Source organism: Meles meles, chromosome 21, assembly GCF_922984935.1.
Source record: "Meles meles chromosome 21, mMelMel3.1 paternal haplotype, whole genome shotgun sequence".
Taxonomy (NCBI): Eukaryota; Metazoa; Chordata; class Mammalia; order Carnivora; family Mustelidae; genus Meles; species Meles meles.
In genome coordinates this window covers 3,277,055-3,300,658 of record NC_060086.1, presented here as the reverse complement: position 1 = coordinate 3,300,658, position 23,604 = coordinate 3,277,055, and the positions used below count along the sequence as shown (strand labels likewise).

At 55.1% G+C, this 23,604-nt stretch overlaps 1 protein-coding gene across 6 annotated transcripts in view; it reads left to right on the top strand.

Annotated features, from left to right (window-relative positions):
• AUTS2 (activator of transcription and developmental regulator AUTS2) overlaps positions 1-4,962 on the top strand; it is a 1,107,048-nt gene extending 1,102,086 nt beyond the window's left edge. For 5 of the 6 annotated variants that reach the window (XM_045993027.1, XM_045993031.1, XM_045993028.1 and 2 more), the window contains one exon: positions 1,729-4,962. In XM_045993027.1, coding sequence (XP_045848983.1) covers positions 1,729-2,977 — 1,249 coding nt within the window. In that variant the 3' untranslated portion in view covers positions 2,978-4,962. The remainder of the gene's footprint in view (positions 1-1,728) is intronic. The other variant, XM_045993032.1, reaches the window with a different exon arrangement.
• The last annotated feature ends 18,642 nt before the right edge of the window (positions 4,963-23,604 follow it).

The following is a 23,604-nucleotide window of genomic DNA, read 5'->3' as shown; positions in this document are numbered from 1 at the left end:
CGAGTAGAGTTTGGTGACCTAGATGCCGAGGAGCGCCCGCACGCGTTCCCGGCGTGGGTTTTGCTTTGCCAGTGGGGAAGTTACTTTGACTAACCGTGTTTTCAGCTCTGGACTTGGTAACCCATGCCTGTAACAGGAATCGCCTTAAGGAGGAAAAGGTCTTAGGGTATTTTCACTGAAGAATGTCCTGGGCATTCTCTAGCAAGCGTCCCTCTCTGTTTTCTTGCTGTAGGCGGTTTTCCTCCTGCTCAGACTGCGAAGCAGGGAAAGACCACATACGTTCGACAGGAAAATCACTACCAGCGCTCTCCCTTGGGTACTTGGGTCTCAAACAGGATCCAGACCTTTACTTTTCCTTATTGTGTGGGGCGTGTGTGTGTGCACGCCCACTAGTGATTTGGAGGGATTCCGTTTCACAGACCCTAAGTGTGTCAGATTAGCATGCCCTCCTCATTCTCGCTGATGCTGTCTTAGAAAAGAAGACGACACATTTTTCCTTCAAGACTGTGTTCAAGCTCTTAGACAGCGGGAGGACCACTCGGGGCGGTCCGCTCTCAGCAGTGACCACCAGGGCCTGGACCAGGCGCTCTCGGGGCCGTTTGTCAGTGACCATAAGACGGTGGGGCAGCAAACCTTCTCACATCTTTCTTGATGGAGTCCAACGGCCTTTGGATTCAAGTCCGGAAGCGTGATACAATGCGCTTCTTTATTCCTACCTTTTGAAGATGCCCCTCTTCCTGGCCTCCATGTTGGCTAGAAACCACATTTGTAGGGGAACCCCTTCCTTCTCTCGCCCACCCTCGCCTTGGGAGCTGCCGAGCCAGCGAGGTGACTTGTCCCTGGCCTCGGCCCCGTTTGTCTCGCGACTGTCCCTGCGACGTGCCCGGGCCGGTCTTCCCTCTTCCCGCCGGCCTCGTGGTCCTTCTGCACTTGGCGTCCTGTGCCCCGGACGCCTCAGCGCCCCTCCCAGACAGGCCCCTGAGATTCTTCCCCATGTCCGTTCCCAGATGCCCTCAGGAAGGTTCTCCACTTGTCCCCCGAGGCCCGGGGACCCCCCTTTTCCTACCGGCTTTGCTCCATCTTCCCCCCAGATGTGCACCTTGGCCCTCCTGAGGCGCAAGTGCCCCCTGCAGCCCACGAGCCCGAACTCAAGGTTTTCCCTTCAGAGCCCTCCCGGGCTGCACGCGCAGGGCCCCTGAGCCTGCGTCCTTTGCTCTGAGACGGGTCACTCGTTCTCACGGCCAGAGTTCGAAGCCCTGTCACGCTCGCGTCAGATGCATCCTCCCTCCGGCTCAGTGTCGCGGAAGTGGCAGAAAGGTCTTCATGTTGGGGCTGCTCGGGCGCTTCTGCTTGACACTAAATGATCCCAGCGTTCGAGACAGGTGGGCTGTGTCGCCAGATCCCTGTTACTGTCCCCACCGGTCCACATCCACTTGCCGAAAACCCTTCCTTTGTGGTCTTGACCGACCATCCGACTCTTACATACAGAACTATCCCCCCTCGGGCCCCCGCGCGCCCTCATGCCCAGCACTTCGCCCCCTAAAGCGTCCTCTGACGTCTCGATGAGTAGGGTCAGGATGGCCGGCTCTGCCGGGCACAGGGCGCACCCGGCGACCGCGGGCATCAGACCTGAGCCCGTCCTCCTCACACCACCATCTCATCGGCAGCCCCTCGCCAGGCCGCAGGCCCGCTTCATCTACTTCTCTGTTTTGCCTCTCTCTTCCTCAGGGAAAGCGTTGAGAAGAGACACTCCAGCCACCCTTCACCAGCACCCGTCCTCCCGGCCAGCGCCCTGGGACCTAACCGTAGCTCCGCTGAACAGATGAGGGGTCATTTGAACACTGAGGCGCGTGAGAAAGACAAATCCAAAGAGAGGGAGAGAGACCACTCGGAGTCCCGCAAGGACCTGGCCGCCGACGAGCACAAGGCGAAGGAGGGCCACCTGCCCGAGAAGGACAGCCACGGCCACGAGGGGCGAGCCGTGGGCGAAGAGGCCAAGCAGCTGGCCCGGGTGCCGTCGCCCTATGTGCGGACCCCCGTGCTGGAGAGCGCCAGGCCCAACAGCACCTCGAGCCGCGAGGCTGAGCCACGCAAGGGCGAGCCCGCCTACGAGAACCCCAAGAAGGGCTCGGAGGTCAAGGTGAAGGAGGAGCGCAAGGAGGACCACGACCTGCCTCCAGAGGCCCCGCAGACCCACCGGCCGTCGGAGCCGCCGCCTCCAAGCTCCTCGTCCGGCGTGCACCCGGGGCCCCTGGCGTCGATGCCCATGACGGTGGGGGTGACTGGCATCCACCCCATGAACAGCATCAGCAGCCTGGACAGGACACGCATGATGACTCCCTTTATGGGCATCAGTCCCATCCCGGGCGGAGAGCGGTTCCCGTACCCTTCTTTCCACTGGGACCCCATACGGGACCCGCTGAGGGATCCCTACCGAGAACTGGACATTCACCGCAGAGACCCGCTGGGCAGGGACTTCCTGCTGAGGAACGACCCCCTCCACCGTCTCTCGACCCCCCGGCTGTACGAAGCTGACCGCTCCTTCCGGGACAGGGAGCCTCACGACTACAACCACCACCACCACCACCACCACCACCCGCTGTCCGTGGACCCTCGGCGGGAACACGAGCGCGGGGCGCACTTGGACGAGCGGGAGCGCCTGCACATGCTCCGAGAGGACTACGAGCACACGCGGCTGCACTCGGTGCACCCCGCCTCCCTGGACGGACACCTGCCGCACCCCAGCCTCATCACGCCGGGGCTCCCCAGCATGCACTACCCCCGGATCAGCCCCACGGCGGGCCACCAGAACGGACTGCTCAACAAGACCCCTCCGACGGCCGCGCTGAGTGCGCCCCCGCCGCTCATCTCCACGCTGGGGGGCCGCCCCGTCTCGCCCCGCAGGACTACTCCTCTGTCCGCAGAGATGAGGGAGAGGCCCCCTTCCCACACTCTGAAGGACATCGAAGCTCGGTAAGGAGAGCAGGGCCCGAGCGAGGAGGGAGAAGCCCCAGGCCCACACGACGCTAAACTTGAGAGGGAGGGAGGGAGAGCGAGAGAGGATGGACCGCTGCCACGGACTGGGGGGCACGCGCCCCCGCCTCCTCCCCTTGTAAAAAATGTATAGACTCCGTGCAGATTTTGAAATGGTTTTTGTATATTCTATGTTGGAATTTTTCAGATCTTTTAGCCAAGTTCAATGTTCTCACGTCCCTAACTCTTTCAGTTTCTCGTATAAAACTTTGTTGATTTGAACCAAAACAGCGAAGATGGCAAACACACCCGGCGCGAGGGTGACTGGGGGGGCGGCGGCAGAGGCGCCCGCGGTCCGGCGCGCGGAGCTCCCGCAGATGAGAAGGGGAGGCCGTGTACATAGTCCTGTAAAGAAGCGTTGCTTCGGGAGCTCATGGTTCATATATGCAAAGGGTAAGATGAAAGCTTTACTTTGTACAAATGTAAATAGATACAGAGTAAGTAACCTAATACATTACGACTTCTTCAAATGTGCTATTTGCAGACTTACTACCCGCGAGCGCGGTCGGCTGCGGCCGCGTTCCCACGTGTTGTTAGAGACAGCTAAACCCTTCAACTATGCAATGAATGTCGGGGCTTCTCTTGAAAGCCCTCTTGACTCAAAGGAGCCTTTTCAAACCCATTTACAACATCCTTAAGGTCATATTTTCCCTGAACAAGCGCTCACGTGATAGGACTGTTTTCCTTGCTTGTTTTTTCAAACGGAGAAACCTATTTTGCGGATCAGACCCCAGGCCGAAAACGTGGCTTCCAAAGTGGTGGTCTGTGGGCCGTGGCGGTGGGGGTGTGGGAGGGAGGGGGTTGGGGAGAGCGAGGGCAGCACAGCCGGTGCCGGGGAGGATGGGGGTTGTCAGATGCCAAAATCAGGGGACACAGACAGGCCGCCAACATCTCGTCATCATCAGTCACGTGATTTCACACCCCCTCCTGTGGGAGCCACGCGTTTTTCTTTTTTTTTTTTTAGCGTGTCCCAGTTCCTCTCTGTACACAGCCTCCTCGTTTGCGGAGGAGGTGGGATCCCACCCAAACAAATCCTGAAAGAAAGCTTCGCGTTTTCTCAGATGATGGATATGTTTCTCACTGTACTCAGTAGCCGGGGGACGGAAGGGGCGTGTCTGCCCCGTGACACGCGGCGCTCCCATGGGTCCGAAGGTCTGGAAGGAGCCGGAACAGGTGGGGCCGGCCCCGCCCTGGAGAGGTGCCGAGGGTGAACAGTGGCAGAGACCAAGTCCTGTGTGTGCGTGTGGTTTTGAGTTCGCATCGACCTTAACGTGTCTTCATACTTTTATAATACATTAAGCCTCTTGTCTACATATTTGGAGAGAATATGACTTTACTAGCAGAGAAATACACTATATCTTGTCTACCGGACTGTAAATTATATGTATGAAATAAAACTAGTGCCATTGGGTCTTCTAGTATACTAAAGTGCTATCTGATGTTCTCCTGTTTTTGCAAAAAAGAAAAAGTTAACTACAGACCACTGTTTCTAATAAGCAGAGAGATCTATTTTAGTAGTAAACAGAAGGGTTAGTGGTGAGTTTCAGGTTTGGTGAACTCCAGCTGTCGTGCAGTGGGTTGTTTTTTTGGTTGGGTTTTTTTGGTTTTGGGGGTATTTTTTTTGTTTGTTTTTTAGTTTTGTTTTGGTTTTTTTGTTTTGTTTTGTTTTGTTTTTAACAACTTAAAAAAAATCCGAGGGATATGAACACTGGAACTGTAGTGGTAGCTTTCAGTCTTGTAAAGAGATTGTTCTATACAGACCTTTTTGCTGTTTATCCTGTATGTAATAAAGTCCTTCCTAGACCCTATGTGAAAAGACCCGTGAAAACCGACTGACTCTTCAGCATGTTCCCATCGATGGAGCCTTCTTGTGTAATGTAAACTGTGCCATGTTATTAAAAAATGTGAACCAAGCCTCCAGGTGCTTGTGTGTGTGACGGCCATCGTCCCCCTAGGGAAGAAGCCACACGTGCAAGACCGGGCTCTCGCGGAGAAAGGCCTCGAACCCAGCCCAAGCGCGGATGCCAGGCTGACCCGCGGGGGCCGGTCGCCCTCCCTGACGCACTCGGCCACCCGCCGATCAGCTTCTGTAAACCTTGGCGGCCCGCACCGCGACGTGTGGATCTCACGTTCTTTCCGTTTCCCATTCTTTTCATTTCTGGGACGGTCCAGGCAAACACTGTTCGGTCTCAGGAAGGGACCGTTGGATGGCGCAGGTGGTGGGTCGGGGGGCACCCCAGGCCCAGCTTGGAGCCCCGTGGTGGTGTCACCAGCGCCGGTGACAGAGCTGACTTAGGGGCCTTTCACGACAGTCTCTGCTCGCCCGTTCTCCAGCGTTTCAGTCTGTGGACTCGGTGGCTTGTATGTGACTTTCCAGACTTTCCTTGTATTTCCTTCCTGTCTCGACTCCTCTGTGTCTCGTTGAACAACCCGGCCTCTCCCTCCTCCCTTCACAGACGTTTCCCTTCTGTCCTCTAAATTCCTGTTTTGTTTTCTTCAAGATGTAAAAAACTGTTCATTTTCTCTCGTGTCAGCCTCATGAAATTGTTCGGACAAGACCAGTTTGGACCGGTGTTTGTTCTCTTTCTGGGAAGGCGCGGAAGGGCCCAGGTTAGCGGGATGCGGGCAGCTGCTGTCTGGGGCTGAGACGCAGTTTGTGGCCAGGGAGCGCCGTGGGCTCCCCCACGGTGGGGGTGGGGGTGCTCAGGTAGGGGTGGGAGGCACAGAAGACCAGGCCGGTCCAGGGACCCGGGCTTGCAGGCCTGGAAAGGCAACGGTGGGCAGAGCCTTAGAGACCCACTCCCTCAGCTCTGCTCGCCCACTAACACCCACCTCCCAGACCGGAAGGACGACGAGGGGATTGGAAAACATGACAAACACTGATTTCCCAAATCGGACCGTTCGTGGGATCCTGCCCCGGCCCCCTAAAGTCTGCGGCGTCTGGATGCAGGAGCCCGGCCAACCCCGCTGCCTCTCGCTACCTACGGGCCGTGCCCCGCCCACCTGCGGTGTCGGAGCCCAGAGGACTCAGGCTCTCCCGTCGGTCCCTGGGGCTCTCTGCATCTCCACTGTCTCTAATTGCGTTCAGCATCCCAGCATGGATGGGGACTGGCACCCATGTGATTTCCCGCTAACCTACAGACGCTCTAATTATCTCCACCGCCTCTGACTGGCAGTGATCGTGCGACCCTCCTAACGGTACAAGACAAGAAAAGTAGCGGATATAATGATGCAATAATTACCATTTGGGATGGAAATTCGCAACAGCGTTCCCTGTTTATCCTGCCTCAATCAAGGTGGAGGAGAGGAAGCCAGATGTGACTGGCAACGTTACATACGTTTGTGGCATAAGAGGCCGCGCAGCAGGGGACGGGGCTCTGCGGTGGCGGGTGCCTGAGACCGTCTTGGAGCTTGGATCCACGCTGGAAACCTGACTAGGCTTCTGCAGCACCGAGTCAACATGCGGGAAGAAAACAGGACAACAGAAGTGACGTGGGCTCTCACGTTCTCTTCTTAAGCTCCTGTCGTTTCTTCCTGTAAGTTTAGGAGCAATTTCTTGGACGTTGGGTAGTTTCCCTTCAGTAGAATAGGGCTGTTTATTGGATAGGAAATCGCATCTGCAAAGACAGTCCCTCACCGGCCCCCGCGCAAGTTCAAACCTACTGGAAGCTTCTGATAAGGAGCTCAGACCAGGAGTCGGGGGGCCCCCGCACCTGCCCTGGGCCTTTCGTTCACAGTGACCTCGAATCGCAGCCTTTCTAGAACCATTTCTTAATGTGTAAAAGGAAGCTTTCTGAACACAGCAAGGCCTGAAGACATCAGGCTGTGAGCCCGGTGCACACTGGCCTGGCTCGGGTTGGGAGTGTGGCCCAAAGCCAGTGGGAAGTAAGAAGTGGATAGAGAGTGGCCCGCACACACGAGAAAGTCACGTAATGTTTTACAAACTCAGTCCCCGTTAGCGCCCTAGGAATTCTTGCCACGGACTGGCTGCCATCTTGGGCCAGACCGAAGAGAGTGGGTTGGTGGTCCAAGTCCTAGTTCAGCCCCAGCGTTTCTCGCCCAGCTGGGGGAGGGGAGCTAGGGCAGGGTCATGGGGTCTCGAGCTACTCTCCTACCCAAAGCACTCACTCACTCTGACAGACTTAAGTTGGAGTTAAACCTGTGCCAGCATTTGGAGATCGCCTGGCCCAGAGGTGCACAGGAATAGTAGCCTTCAAAGTCAATGTCCTGGGGGGGAATGGGCTAGGCCAGCAGTCCTCCGTGCCCTCTGCGGCAACTTGAACTTGTTGGCTGATACGACTTAAGGCCCGTCAAGCTTCTATTTCGATTCTGTATGTTGAGACTTGGATTCTGTTAAACCTTCGTTTGTCTCCTCACACCCTGTACCCCACTCCTGGTGTGTCTTGGCAACTCCTTGTTGGTCGGCAGACTCCCCAAAAGGCCCTGGGGTCAGGATCTGAGCCACCTCCAAGGTCAGACTCCAGAAAGCCGCCCCTGTACGCCTCAATTCACACTGACCCCTCCTGGAGGCTTCCCCACAGCCCTTCCTGTTCTGGGGTACCTTAGGCCTCATCTTCCCGACTGTCCCCCAGAACTGTCCCACAGGTAAGGCCCTGGGCTCGATGCCCCGGGCCTGGGGGAGGCCATTCAGCGGGTCCAGCAAACCCCATGACCGCACACACCTTTCCCCCACGTCACGATGCGGTGCCCCTGCAAACCACAAGCCCAAAGCAGGTTTGATGGCATACCCTTGTGAGGTGCAGTGAGGTCCCTTTTTTAAATTCCACTGTCTTCTAATTAATTTTTTTCTAACATGACTACAACCGCTATCTCATCTGGCACTTTTGGGAATCATGGATCTCGGTCCCTACACGGAAAATAGGATCATGGAAGGACTCCTTCAGATTTTAAAGGAAGCCACGACCCTGGACTGGGGAGCAAGGCCAGGCTCTCTCGTCCCACAGCTGCTCCCTCTCCCTAAACCGCCCTTCACCCCGCTGCACATGGGTCCCAGTTTCCAGAGCCATCCCAGACATCCAGAGGTCACCAGAGTGGAGCCCAGACTAACCACCTGGTCTTGGCTGTCCTGCCCCTCGTGCTTGGGGGCCTGGCAGCTTCACCTTCCTGTGCCTGCCCCCAGCCCCCCAGCTCACACGGGCCCCTCTGTGTCCTCGTTCCCGCCGCCGTCTCTTCATCTGCTACAAGAAGGTTCACTTTAAAGGCCTTCGCCTCCAGGAAGTCTTCCCTGACTGCCCTGCATCCCCTATCATCGGTAATTCCCTGGACTGGAGTTTCTCAAAGCGTGGTCCCGGGACCAGCAACAGCACTACCTGAGAGCCTGTGAGAGACACAATGTCTCAGCCCCCTCCCTCCAACCTCCTGAATTGGAAACGGGCCTGATGACGTGTGTTTGAACCAATCCTCCAGGTGGTTCTGGGGCAAAATCAAGTTCGAGAGCCAGATCAGACACTGAGAAAAGGTCAAGGGGAAACTCTGACAAAAGCTCCCAAAGGAACAATCCACTGGGTAACAGGATGATCGCAGAGGAGAAGCTGTGCTCCCCGACTCTCCAGCCTGATGCAGGATCCTGCTGGATCACAGGGAGGTCGTAACCCTGCCTGAGCCACAAAGGCATTTCTGGCCGCCTCGCTGGGCGTGTTGTCACCAATTCACACGTCGCGAATGGCAGAAAGTAAGCAGGGAGGCCTGTGTCCCGCAGCAGCAAGGACCATGGCACCATCCAAGTGCTTTTATCTTGGATTACCTCCCTGAATTGTTCAGAGGCCTCACCTGGCATAACCCCGACTGGACAAGTGAGAAAGTGAGACCCAGAGAGGGGAAGAGATTGGCCTGCCTGCAGAGCACCACCTAGATCCAACCCCAGGCAGTTGCCCTCTAGAGCCCGCACCATAACCATGGCCTTGTCACCCCCAAGAAATGGCGCCTAAGTCAACAAACTACATCAACAACAGCGGCGGGGACACGGGTTACCCCCAACACTTCCTGGTAACTAACACCACAGAGATTCCCCCAGCTGCTCACCAGGGCCCTGAAATCAAAGGGAGGGGGGAAGGAGGAACAAACGAGGATTGTGCGTGGCTCCATGATGAGAATAGGCCACGAAGCAAGGATTACGGTGAATCCAAAGGCAGATGCTTAATGACGGAGCCACCCAGGTGTCCCAATGCATCACTGACTTCCTCCTGCCGTCCTGCTAAGGGCCAAACCGTGGGGCTTTACCTACATCTGAGGTTGATTTAAAAAAAAAAAAATGAGTGGCTCACGTGGTCCAAAGCAGCCCTCAACGTGTCGGGTTTGCCCAGAATGATTCTAAAATGCAGGCATTTCCCGTAGGCGAACCGAAGTCCTGACCCTGCAGAGCACTCGTCCCCAAGGGGTCCCGTGCCTGAGCTGCCTGCCCCTCCCCCCGCCCCACACACGCTCCTTCCACGGGAGGCCCCATCGAGGCACAGCTTGGGGCCGTGGATACGCGCCAGTGGTGAAGATGGAAGTGCCTGAAAACACAGTGCTCTCTCGTCCAGTTATTCTAATAGAACCCAAGCTCCGGGCCATGAGGTGACAGTCTCCGGCAGTCACAAATGAGCCTTCCTCTGTCACTCAGGACTTTCGTCCATTCTGGCGGATCCTCACCCAGGTGGGTCTGTCACTACGTGACTAAGGAGGGGTCTGCTGTCGTTCCCACAGCCGAACGGCGGCCAAATTCCCACCTCCGTCTGTCGGTGTGGCCCAGACGGACACTGGACACACATGAAGGGAGTCCCCTTGGCCAGGGAAACAGCCAGCGGACAGTTAACAGGGACAGTCGTGGACAGGCAGAGATGCTATGAACAGTGCCGGGGTTTGGTTGGGAAGCTCGGAGGGAGGCCGCCTCTCAGGAAGGCATTTTCAAGGACCTTGTGGAGCTAATGGAACAAAGCTGCCCGTTTCAGCCAGGTTCCGCTGCGGCCTGCACTCCTGGGCCCCCCGAACGCCCTCTTCACCACCAGGTCTGTATGACATGGCCTCATTGCTGAGGGAATATGCCACTGTCTTATTATTGTTATTATTAAGAATTAATTTACAACAGAGAGAGAGGGGCATGCATGAGCTGGAGGGAGGGAGAAGCAGACTCCCTGCTGAGCAGGGGGCACGATGCAGGACTCCATCCCAGGACCCGAGGATCATGACCTGAGCCAAAGGCAGATGCTTAATGACGGAGCCACCCAGGTGTCCCAATGCATCACTGACTTCCTCCTGCCGTCCTGCTAAGGGCCAAACCATGGGGCTTTACCAGCAAAATCTCCAGGGTCTCTCTGAGTTCTAACAAGCTATGCTGATATGGCGAGGTCAGATTTTATTTGCGGACAGTCAAAGAAGAAAGGAAACACCAAGGTAAAAACAGGGAAGTGTGAAAGATCAAACGAAGGAAACTGAAAGCCAAATCCTGGAAGTTGGGGGGCCCGGGACTAGGGTCTCACGTGCTGACTTTAAGCTCCGCCCTGTGAGCATTTGCGCACTATGGAACTTTCTGCAGGTGAAGCCTCGGGGAGAGGGATCTGGGGCCGTGAGGGCAGACCCCGCTAGTCGGGGGAGCCAAGCCCCAATGGTTCCACACGCCGGCCTCCCCCAGGCATCCTGTTTCCGCTTCAGCCCCACATCGACCTCCGGGAACGGGAGGCAGAGCATCAGGATCCCAACCCTGCGGCCTGCGCTCCCCTCTGCAGCGGCCCCGTGGGGGCTCCCACGCAGGCTTCAGGCCCCCTCTTTGCACCCGTGGCCCCCTCTGCAGGCTTCCATCCCCCAGGGTTGCTCACGCCTTTGTCCCCTCTCCTGGCCTCCTTGCTTATACCCATGGGGGTCAAGAGACAACCCCGCCCCTACCCCCCCCCCAGCAGCCTCCCTGCCCCTGGACCTGGGCAGGCATCTCCACTGCGTCTGGCTGGCTCAGCCCCCTGCCCATCTGCCAATCCCCCCCACCCCCGGTCCTCTGGTCACGTTAGCACACCGCCCCTCCTTCATCTGCTCTCCTCTGGGCCTTCCCTTCTCCCTCCTGCTCATTGGGAGGAGCAAGGGGCCCCCGTGGCTCTGTAGAAGGGGGTGTTTTCTGTGCCACATCCTCTCACTCTGGCCTGAACAGCAAAGGCGTCTTGCTCTGAGAACCACTCCCTGCCCCTCCCCTGAGCCCCCACTTCCTGAGGGCAGAGGTCTGCGCACTGCTCCCCACCAGGTCCTTGCAGGCTTCCTGCCCACCTTCCTTCTGGACAACATGCTTCCGGCCCCCCAACAACCAGGCCATGGTCAGTCACTTCAGGGGGCCCCTCATGCTCCTGGAGGTCCTGTTCCCCCACGCTCCCAGGCAACTCGTGCCCAAGGGGTCAGGGTTGACCGTCCAGAATGGATTCCCACTGGCTGGTGTTCTAGAAGGGGAGGCGGCCTCCTGCCAACCTCCCCGCAACCAGCTTGAGCCCAGCACTCAAAGCATCGGTCCTGGAAACTACAGACGCAGACCCCAGCCTGCCTCTCTCCCAGGGAAGGACAGAGACCCTGTCCCCAAACCAGGTACACTCACTGGAGCCACAGTCCCGTCACGTCCTGTCGCTGTTGAGCCTGGCCCCTGCTGATGCCAAGGAAGAGTCTGAGAGCCCCGTTGCCCAGCATCAGGGCTCCATCCGGGAACCTTACCCTGCCTGTGTCACTGTGTCGTTGCTGGACACAGGCAAGAGAGTCCCTTTCCCTGGACACACACACACACACACACACACACACACACACACACACAATTTATCTCGGTCACTTGGGACCTGGCTGCACCTGGTGTCCTAGGAGAGCCCCTACTCCCCCATAAGGAAATCTGTGTTCTGAGATTGACCAATCCAGCGGGGGAATCCCAGTTCCGGCCCCAAGGCCATCCCAGGCTTTCCCCTGCCCCACTGGCCGCGGCCACAATAGTGGCACAGACACGGAAGGAAAAGTGTGTAAACCACCCCCTTGGTCTGTGCTCGGGGCTCAGACCTTGAGAGATGACTCTCGTCTGGGCCGACCGGTGTGGAATAAACCTCCGGTCCTCCGAGGTCCCCGAGCGCCGCTTGGTTCTCTGGCCAGGATCCAGCCCAGGTTCCATAACACTTGGTTCCCACACCGGCAAACACAACCGCACTGGCCCGTGGTTGGCATCAGTTTGGGGACCACAGCAGGCGTGACAGAACGAGGGGTAATAACGGAAAAGGTGTGCCCTGCCTAATCTCTGGCATTTCCCACCCGGTCTCCTCGGACTGGCCCCGCCCTGCCGTTCCCCTCGGACTCAAGGAGACTTGGCAGGGGAGGGCCTGGTCCCGACGTTGGATTCCAGGGAGGCCTGGGGCCCCAGGACCGGTCAGACCCACCCGTCAGCGTGGAGACCTCCAAGGTCTCACAGGTAGGACTTTCCTGTGAGGGAAGTCCCTCAGGTCAGGAACCCCCCAAAAGGGGGGCAGAAAGGAATTTCTGAACGGGAGTCCGCAGGTCAGGGCCTCCCGGGGGTGGGGGGACTACAGTAACTTCGGTGTCAGGCATGCTGATTCTGCAGCTCTGCGCTCTTGAGACTGCAGAGTCCGAGGGGGCCCCAACCTGCCTCCCTGGTGACCTCAGAGGGTCCATGGCGAGCGCTTCAGGGCCCCAGTCCAGGATTTATACGGACTCGCCGTGGCCAAGAGGCCCACAGTCTCCTCCGGGAGGGCAGAGAGGCGAGCATCTGACTGCTCTCCTCTGGAGGGGCGCCCACCCTCGTCCATCTCTGCGCCACTGCACACGGGGACATCATGGTGGGATCAGGACAGAGTAACCCTATGGTCCTAGACTGTAGGGTCGACATTTCAGGAAGGGGTTTTCAGAAGACCATGGAGTTAAGATGCATCCCGGCCAACTGAGAGCCCTCTGTGAGTTAGAAAGGCACAAGGTTTAATGCACGCCGGGCTTCGGGGGGGGACGCTGGATGTCCCAACGGATCGTCGGGTGTGACAAGTTGTAACAGGAGAACCAGGATACCCCGACCAGTTTCCGCACAGTGACTCCTGCTTAGGAAGTGGCCAGACCCTCCCCTGGAGTGCGATCCGCTTGCAACAGGCAGCGACGGGCCACGGTCCTAATCGCCTCATCCCAGCAGCCCAAAGAGACCCAGAGAAGCCCCAACCTCCACAGATCCCAGCTGGAGACCCTGAGTCCAAACCGATCCTGCCCCCTCCGGACCATCCCTAAGGCCGTCTATACCGGCCCCCCCACAGTTCCAGACACTCCACCACCATCAGTCTCCCCGGTGCCCCAGGCCCAGAGGATCCTCTTTCTCAGGGACCAGCAGCCAGGCTATGCCCTAGGCTGGGCCAAGTACCCTCAAAATGCTGGTTTAAGAGATGCAGGAACCCGAGAGGCACGGTAAAGACAGGACAGTCCAGCCCGGCCATTCCAAGTTTATTATCAACCCTTCTCCACCGCCGACCCCACAACTGCACCCAGGAGTCCACCTGTTCATTCTGGGAAAGGGTTTCCAGGGTGGCCCTGTTGGCAGGTCTATAGGGCAGAGAGGCCCCCACCACTGAAAGGGGAAACCCAGACCCCTGTGGCCAGGAATCAATGTGCCTACTGCAAAGAAACGGGGAATTAAAAAAACGTATGTCCCAACCGTGGAAAGGCTCAGGAGCCCAGCCCCTACAACAAAACCCCAAGAAGGGGACCTCGTAGGCCTTGTAGAAATAGACCGGGCTCTCTTCTTGGCTCCCACGAGCCCATGGCCAGCATGACTTCTGTGATGGACACTGGGGCCGAACCCTCTCTTGTCACCTCCCCTGTGGCCCTTTCAGCAAAAGGACTGCAGCCATCCTTGGGGCTACCAGGACATGGGCCAGAGACAGCCCTTTGGCCAGGCTCGTCAGTGTAAACTTGAGGGCCACAAGGTCCGACGTGTGCTCCTTTATCTACCCGATGACCGCATCCTCTCCTGGGCTGAGACATACTCTCCAAGCCCGGGCACACCAGGCTCCAGCTGAACCAGGGCCATAAAAGGCGGGTCCCTGGTATCCGCAACTACCACACCAAGGAACAGAATGGAGGCTATTCCCCGCCCAGGCCCGCCAGAGCTGAGGCTCACCTTCCCTTCAGTGTGGGCTGAAGACAACCTACCTGGACCAGCCCAGAATCGGGCCCCTGTCATCTCACTGATCCTGGGAGCCCCACCACAGAGACAAAGGCAAGACCCCACTCCTGCCAGCGAAGAAGCCGAGAGGGGGATATCGAGCAGTCCAAGATCTGCCGGCCACCAACAGGCAGCCATCCCCCTGCACCCAGTGGTCCCAAATCCGTGCACCGTCCTCCAGCATGAGGACCTCCTCCTCGCCAGCGACACACAAGACTGCACAAAAGGCACAGAGGCCCTCCGGCAGCTCCTGGCAGACTCGGATACCAACTGTCACGGGAAAAGGCCCAAACTGCCAACAACAGGTCCGATACTCTGTTTCCCTCCTCAACTCCCCCACCACCAAAAAGCAAACTGGGGTCGTAGGAGAAACAAGCCATCATCTCCTTGCCATAAGCCCCGGACGGAAAGGGGTGTATGAGAATTCCTGGGGGCTGCAGGATCCTGCTGCATCTGGGTTGCCGGGTTCTCAGCAACACAAGACGCCCCTGATGAGCTCTCGGGGGACTGAGTCGAGAAAGCTGAAGTCGCCTTCACGGAGCTGAAGGCTGCCCTGGGGAGGGTCCAGCCCTGGGCCTGCCAAACACAGAAAAGCCCTTCAGTCTCTCTGTACATGAAAAAAGACGGCACTCAGGGTCCTCACCCAGACTGCTGGGCCTGACGAGGGCCAGCTGCATACCCGGCCAGCTGCATACCCGGCCAGCTGCATACCATCAGCGGGACTGCACCCGGCCAGCTGCATACCATCAGCGGGACTGCACTCAGTGGCAGCAGGAGGGCCACCGTGCCTCGGGGCGCTACCGCCGCGGGCCCACTCAGGCGGCAGACGAGCTCACCCTGGGACAAGAGCGCAACCTCAAGGTCCCTCCGCAGCGGCGTCCCTCAAGAACACACGGGGGCGTCACTTCCTGCCCAGCGCTCGGCCTGCGCAGTACCAAGGGCTCCTCTGCGAGAACCCGCGGATCACCCTTGAAACAGCGAGGACAATAAAGCCAGCCACTATTCTCCCCACATAAGGGGGGAACCAGACCGTAACTGCTCCAAAGTAATTAATAAAGTCCACGGGAGCCGCGCAGACCTACGGGGTCCAGCCGTAAAGAGCACAGAGCTCACGCTGCTCAGCGCCGGCAGCAGTTACCTATGAGGGGGTGCCCGGAAAGCGGGCTGTGCTGTGACCATGACCATGGGAGTCCAAGAGGCCAAGGCATTAGCAGCCGGAAGGTCAGCACAACGGGCTGAACAACACGACTTCGTCCAAGCCCGAGCCCTCAGTGAAGGCCAGTGGGTCAGCGACCGCACTGACGCCTGGGATGCCTTTGCTCCTGGGCCCGTCCAGGATGCCCATCTACAAGGAGAGGGGCCTCCTCCCAATCGAAGAAGAGACACTGAAACCCCTCAGAGCTGTCTGGCTTCCAGAGAAAGTAGCAATCCTGCAGGGTAAGGGACCCCAGAAAGGAGACGAACCCACAGCGTGGGAAATCGTCTGGCAGGTGAGGCGGCCAAGACCACAGGCAGTGAGGACGCGGACAGAGCCCCTTCCCTCATCATGGCCCTGACAGCCCCAGAAGTCCTTCCGCCCAGTGATACTAAAACAATGGGCCATGGTGGTCACCCTGACTAGAAAGAGTTGGTGGGTGATGCCAGACGGGCATGTCTTCATCCCAACAGCAACAGGAGGGCATCTGGTCAAGAAACACCACCCGCCTGGGAAAAACCGCAGTAGAGGCCTCGTCCAGGGGCACGGTTGCACCAGCACGCTGCCAGCATCGTGCCGAGCCACCAACGAGCAACACGGAACACGTACTACAGTAACGGTCGGCCCACCCCATGGCCCCGGCAGGTGCCCAGAGTGGGGAGTGGCCCCCCTCAAAGATCTAGAAACAGACCTCACAGACATGCAGCCGAGTGGGGGGCTCAGAGATCTCCCGGCGATGATATGCACAGACTGTGGACGGGTCCAGGCCTTCCCGACCAGGACAGAGCAAAGCTGGGAGGGAGCCCAACTCCTCTTGCGGTTGACTGTGCCCTGGTTCGACCTGCCATTAACGCTGTGCAGCAGACCGCACCATCCTGCCCGTCTCTCGGCATCAGCTGGGGGCTCCACGCCGCCCACCGGCCCCGACGATCCCGGAAGGTAAAGCGAAGGAATCGCACCCTCGGGGAGCCGCGGCAAAGCTGTGTCGGGAGCCTCGCCTCCCACGGCCGGTCTCTGGCCCCGCCTCCTGTGGGCCCGCTGCAGCTCGGGTCGCTCCGTTACTCCCTTTCAAGTCAGTGTGTGGACGGCCTCCCCCGTGACTGGGAGCCTTCCCATCAGGCTGGGCATAAAGAGAGAGAAAGACCACCTCGGACCCTGGGCCACCCTGATTAAATGACAAAGGTGACCACTGAGAGGCCCCGGTGTCCTCAGGGTCCCAGGTGCACTCGTTCCAGGCTGGAGACTCAGTCCAGGTCAAAGACTGGTCAAGGGACCCCTCGCCCCACAGTGGACAGGGCCACACTCTGTTGTTCTAACTGTGCCCTCTGCCCTCGCGGTCTCTGGTGTCCCCTGTGCGTCCACCACTCTAGACTGGAAAAGCCCGTCACCCAGACGAGAAGCTGCACCAGCCGAAGGTTCAGCCAAACCCCGCAGAACTGCTCCGGCGTCACCTCCGACGAGACCCCACGACAGACACCTGCATGCCCTGTTCCTGAGTCCCCACCGGCACCATGTCCCTCCTCCTCGGGCTCGGACTCCACACTGTTGCCCCTTCTGGCTGAGCTTCCCCCAGAGACTTGCCATTGTTGTTTATGGGGCAACCCAAGGGTGTTTTCCTGCCCTTACTTGTCCACAGGTTTTATCTGCTGCCGGGCTGCCACGACGGCCCCCCCAACTGCGTCTGTGGACCCCACCGTTATCAGCCGTCTGCTGTCTGCTCCGCAGCGCATTCCACTATGCTTTTCCTGACCCCATCGGTCCTGGTGTTCTGCTACCCGCGGTGTCCTTCCTCCTCACGGCCCTCCGCTTGCCTGACCCAGTGGACACCCACAATCAGTCGCCCACGCCTGTCCGTCTCTTCCCCGATCTCTCTCCTCCACGGCAGCGATGCTCCGCTTGTAGGAAAACCTCCTAGCCGCCCCCACGCTCCCCACAGCCTTTCCCCTTATGAGCCCACGGGCTGCATCTGGAAATGTCACGGGTTCCGTACCAGGGGAAGCCCAAAGGCTCACGGTGGGTCTTCCCACCCTCCCTCACCCTGGCCCCGCAGCGCAGGCTCGGTCCGCTGGCCTCCGCGGTCCTCCGACATGAGGCAAACTCAACTCACAGTCGCACAAGGGGCCCCGCCTCTTCCACCAGGAGAAATGCGCTTTCCGCGGACCAGCCAGGGGTGAGCTCGGACCCACGGCAGGACAAATCAATCGCCGGTGGGAGGCACCTCAGCAGGAGACTCTGTGCAATTCCCCCTCACAAGGGTTCGCTTGGTCCGCCCCCTCCCCCCTTATGATCCTCCCCACAGGGCATCTGGTCCTTGCGTTTTCAGGGCCCTCACGAGGTTTGTCACCGCCCACATCGCCAGGATCAGGCTCCAGGGGCTCCTCTCTGACTGTCACCCGTAAATAACAGCAATGACACCCTCTAAGCCGGTGTCTGAAGGGGCGTTAAGGGGGGATGATAAGGAAATCTGTGTTCTGAGATTGACCCATCCAGCAGGGGAGTCCCAGTCCCGCCCCAAGGCCATCCCAGGCTTTCCCCTGCCCCACTGGCCGCGGCCGCGAGAGTGACACAGACACGGAAGGAAAAATGTGTAAACCACCCCGTCGTCTGCTCGGGGCTCAGACCTTGAGAGATGACTCTCGTCTGAGCCCACCGGTGTGGAATGAATCTCTGGTCCTCCGAGGTCTCCGAGTGCCGCTTGTTCTTTGGCCAGGATCCAGCCCAGGTTCCGTAACCCCCCCCCCCCCCATCCTCTCAGGACACACCCTCAGACCCCAGGGACCCACTTCTCCACACCCCTTGTCGTGCGACCTCAGGACAACAGCTAGCTTCTGAACACAATAATGGCTGTGGCTGTGATACACCAGCAGGACATACCTGCCGTGAACACAGAGAATGGGGACACTCTGGGTGGTGGGCACGCTTGGGACGCTGGCCTCTTAACACAGCATCAATACAACAGCGTCCTGTGTAATGCCGTACTGTTTCCGGAGCTGGGCCGCCAACATCTCACTGGCCTCGCTGTTCGAACTCCTGACTCCCGACGCACTCACGAGTCAGTGAAGGGCTCACAGCCTTGTGCATGCGGCAGCAGAGGAGCATTTTGCAACAATACAGTTATTATGACTCTTTTTAAAAAAATATTTATTTACTGTAGAGAGAGATGGAGAGATAGCAGAACAGGATAGGGACAGAGGGAGAAGGAGAGAAATTTCAAGCAGACTCCATGCTGAGCGTGGACCCCAACATGGGGCTCCATCCCACAGCCCCGAGATCATGACCTGAGCTGAAATGTAGAGTCGTACGCTTAAAAGATGGAGCCACCCAGGCGCCCCTCAGATATTATGACTCTGAAATTTCTATATGCATAAGAGCAGATGTCACAAGGCTGAAGCATAATACTGATTGCTCACCCTGACAGCCAACACTTGATTTCCCATCGTGAGATCTGCATAAAATATTTAATAATACTTAGAACCTCAAGTGGCACTATTGAATAAAACAGTGTGATTTAAATAATTTTTATATAATATAAAACGTGGATATTCGACGGGAGGGGCAAGATGGCGGGGAAGTAGGGGACCCTGTTTCAACCGGTCCCCTGAGCAGAGCTAAATATCTACAAGGGCCCTCTGAACACCCACGAAAACAGCCTGAGACGTGAGATTACACACTTACGGATCTCTGCGGGGCAGACGAACGTTCGTGGAGAGGTGCGGTGTTGGAGGGTGCGGACTGGTATCTGAGGATAAGCAGAAAGGGGAGGGAGCCACCAAAAGGGACCCACTGGAAAGTAGTACCCAATTATGAAAGTGCCCTGTGCTCGGGGACCAGCATCAACTTGGACTCTGGTTGACAGCTCTCAAGAAGAACAAAGGGACTTAAGGGGCGATTGTTGGGATTGGGCGGCCACAGGCACGGACGTGAGACCACAGTCCCAGGATGGCCACAGCAGGTGCCCACCCACGCCTGAGATGGCCCGGCACGGGCTCTAGTCAGTGGTCCCTGAGTCCACAGACGTCCACTGCCTGCACCACTGCAGGGGCTCAGTGGCCAGCAAGGGTGTGGGCTCCAGATGACAGTGCCAGGAACGGAAGCTGCCAGGACCACTATCTCTCCTGGTTTTTGTGGCACAGGGGTACAGAGACAAGTGGGGGCCTCAGGGGACCACTGTGACAGTGACTGGGAGCGCAAACCCCCTGTGGGACGTTGCGGTCTTCAACGGAGTTTGCAGAGAGGGAGTCTGTGTGTTCTGGACTATTCAGAGGGGAGCAGACTGAGGCTTCTCTCTGGGGCGAGGTCTGGGTGCGGACAGTGTACTTTGCTCTGAACATCCAAAAAAGTGCAAAACACCACCAAAGAACAAAACCTCCAGGGAACAAAAGCCTGAAAAACCCCACAGAGCCCAGCCCCTTGGTAGGGGGCAGGGAGACTCAGCCCAAGCACGCCTGACTGAAAAACCATGTGGCAGGCCTCGCCCCCAGAAAACAAGCCCAGAGAACAAGAGGACGGAACCACAAGGTCCCCACAAAACTGCAAAACACCAACATCAGAGAAAAACAATGTATTAAGCTCCCCATGTTGCCCCAAAACCTGTGTATTTTGTAGATACAACTTTTCTCTCCCCCGTTTTTTATTTGTTCTCATGATTATTGTTCTTTTGTTTTTACCTACCTACCATTTCAACTAGATGTTTAATACAATGTATTCCATAAAAGCTTTTTAACTTGAACTTTTTTCATACATATACTTTTGTTTCTTTTGTTTCTTGTATATATAGAGAGAGAGATAAGATTCAAGATAGTCCTTTTTCCTTATTCAATTCTACATATATATATTACATATGTATTACTATACATATTTACATATGTATTACTATATTGTATATATTATATATACATATATGTCATATATGTATGTGTATATATGTATATTATATATGTACATATATGTGTATATATGTACATACATGTATATATATGTACATGTATATTATATATGTATATGTATATATAATATATATATATGCCAGTTTTAATTTCCCTATATCTCTGGAAAGTTGAGTCCTTTAACAAGGATAACAAGACATACCCAGGAAGAACTGAAATATCCTTCCTCACCCAAATCGAGGGTTTATAACAACATTCCCACCTTAATCTTCTGTTAGTGTCTCTGAGTGTTCGTTTTTGTTTTTGTACTATATAAAGCTTATTGCTGGGGCTCATTTTGGCTGGGTCTGTCTTTCTTTCTTTCTTTCTTTTTTTGGCTTTTACTTTTGTTGATCTTTTTCTTCATTTTTGTTTATTTAACTTTTAAATCTTACATTAGGGGCTCATTTTGGCTGCCTTTTTTTTTTTTCTTCTTCTCATTCTCTCTTTTTTCCATTTTTACTTTGGTGCTGACTTCTGATTGCTCTGAAACTTCCCAGGGTACACCTTGCCTGGACCGTGGTTAATACATTCAGCTACACATCCCCTCAACCACCTCTCTCCAAAATGACTAGGAGGAGGAACACCCAACAGAGGAAAAATTCAGACTGTGACCTCTGCCACAGAAAAACTGGATATGGACATAAACAGTGTGCTGGAAATAGAATTCAGGGTAACAATTATTCAGACAATGGCTAGATTGGAGAAGCGCATTAGTGGCAACATAGAATCTCTAAGGGCGGAAGTGAGGGCTGATCTGGCAATATTTAAAAATGCTATCAATGAGATCCGATCAGTTCTAAGCACTGTAACAGCTATGGTAACTGAGGCAGAAGATTGAATTAGTGATCTACAAGACAAACTGATAGAAAAGGATCAGGAGGAGGCCTGGAATAAACAGCTTAGAAGGCATGAAGACAGAATTAGGGAAATAAATGATGCTATGAAACGTTCCAAAGTCAGAATTATTGGGATCCCTGAGGGGGTGGAGAGAGAGAGAAGGCTAGAAGACATAGTTGAACAAATGCTGGATGAAAATTTCCCTAATCTGGGGAATGAAACAATGTTCGTGCCCTGGAGTCAGGGAGGACAAACCCCCAAGATCATTGAGGGTAGAAAGACCCCTAGGCATGTGATTGTGAAACTCACAAATTGTAAATTCAGAGGACATGTCTTAAGGGCAGCTACGGGGAAGAGATTCCTTATGTAGAGAGGAAGGACCATCAGAATAATGTCAGACCTGTCCACAGAAACTTGGCGAACCAGAAAGGGCTGGCAAGACATATTCAGGGCACTGAAAGAGAAAACCATGCAACCAAGAATACTTTATCCTGTAAGACAGAGTGGATGGAGAAATAAAGAGCTTTCAAGACCCACAAAGTTGAAAAGATTATGTGACCACCAAGCCACCACTACAAGAATTATTTTGGGGGGGTCTATAAAAAAAGCAAGACCCCAAGTGTGACATAGAACAGAAATTCACAGAGACAGTCTATAGAAACACGGAATTCACAGGCAACATGATGACAATAAAAATTATCTTTCTTTTTTTAATTATCTTTTTTTATTATTATTTGTTTATTTTCAGCGTAACAGTGTTCATTGTTATTGCACCACACCCAGTGCTCCATGCAGTACGTGCCCTCCCTATTACCCACCACCTGGTTCCCCAACCTCCCACTCCCCTGCCCCTTCAAAACCCTCTGGTTGTTTTTCAGAGTCCATAGTCTCTCATGGTTCATCTCCCCTTCCAGATTCCCTCAACTTCCTCTCCTCTCCATCTCCCCATGTCCTCCGTGTTCTTTGTTATGCTCCACAAATAAGTGAGACCATATGATACTTGACTCTCTCTGCTTGACTTATTTCGCTCAGCATAATCTCTTCCAGTCCTGTCCATGTTGCTACAAAAGTTGGGTATTCATCCTTTCTGATGGAGGCATCATACTCCATTGTGTATATGGACCACATCTTCCTTATCCATTCATCCGTTGAAGGGCATCTTGGTTCTTTCCACAGTTTGGCGACCGTGGCCATTGCTGCAATAAACATTGGGGTACAGATGGCTCTTCTTTTCACTACATCTGTATCTTTGGGGTAAATACCCAGCAGTGCAATTGCAGGGTCATAGGGAAGCTCTATTCTTAATTTCCTGAGGAATCTCCACACTGTTCTCCACAGTGGCTGCACTAACTTGCATTCCCACCAGCTGTTTAAGAGGGTTCCCCTTTTTCCACATCCTCTCCAACACATGTTGTTTCCTGTCTTGCTAATTTTGGCCATTCTAACTGGTGTCAGGTGGTATCTCAATGTAGTTTTAATTTGAGTCTCCCTGATGACTAGTGATGATGAGCTAAAAATTATCTTTCAATAATCATTCTTAACATGAACGGCCTAAATGTGCCCATAAAATGGCATGGGTTACAGACTGGATAAAACGACAGCACCCGTGCATATGCTATCTTCAACAGACACATTTGGAACCTAAAGATATAACCAGACTGAGAGTGAAGGGATGAAGAAACATCTTTCATGCCAACGGGCCTCAAAAGAAAATTGGAGTATCAATTCTCATATCAGATAAGTTAGATTTTAAGCTAAAGACTGTAATCAGAGATAGAGAAGGACACTACATCATTCTTAAAGGGTCCATCCACCAAAGATCTAACAATTGTAAATATTTATGCCCCCAACTTGGGAGCAGCCAACTGAATAAGCCAACTGTTAATCAAAATAAAGAGTCATATTGATATGAATACGATAATTGTAGGGGATCTTAACACGTCACTGTCAGTAATAGACAGATCATCTAAGCAGAAAATCAACAAAGAAACAAAAGAGCTTTGAATGACACATTGGACCAGATGGACCTCATAGATATATACAGAACATTCCATCCTAAAACAACAGAACACTCATTCTTCTCGAGCACACATGGAATTTTCTCCAGAACAGACCACATACTGGGTCACAAATCAGGTCTCCACCAATACCAAAAGATTGAGATTATTCCCTGCATATTCTCAGACCACAATGTTTTGAAACTGGAACTCAACCACAAGAAAAAGTTTGGAAAGAATTCAAACACGTGGAAGCTGAAGACCAACCTGCTCAAGAATGTTTGGGTCAACCAGGAAGTCAAAGAACTTAAACAATTCATGGAAACCAATGAGAATGAAGATACACTGACCCAAAACCTATGGGATACAGTGAAGGTGGTCCTAAGGGGGAAATACATGGCCATTCAAGCCTCACTCAAAAAAAAAAAAAATGGAAAAATCCCGAATACA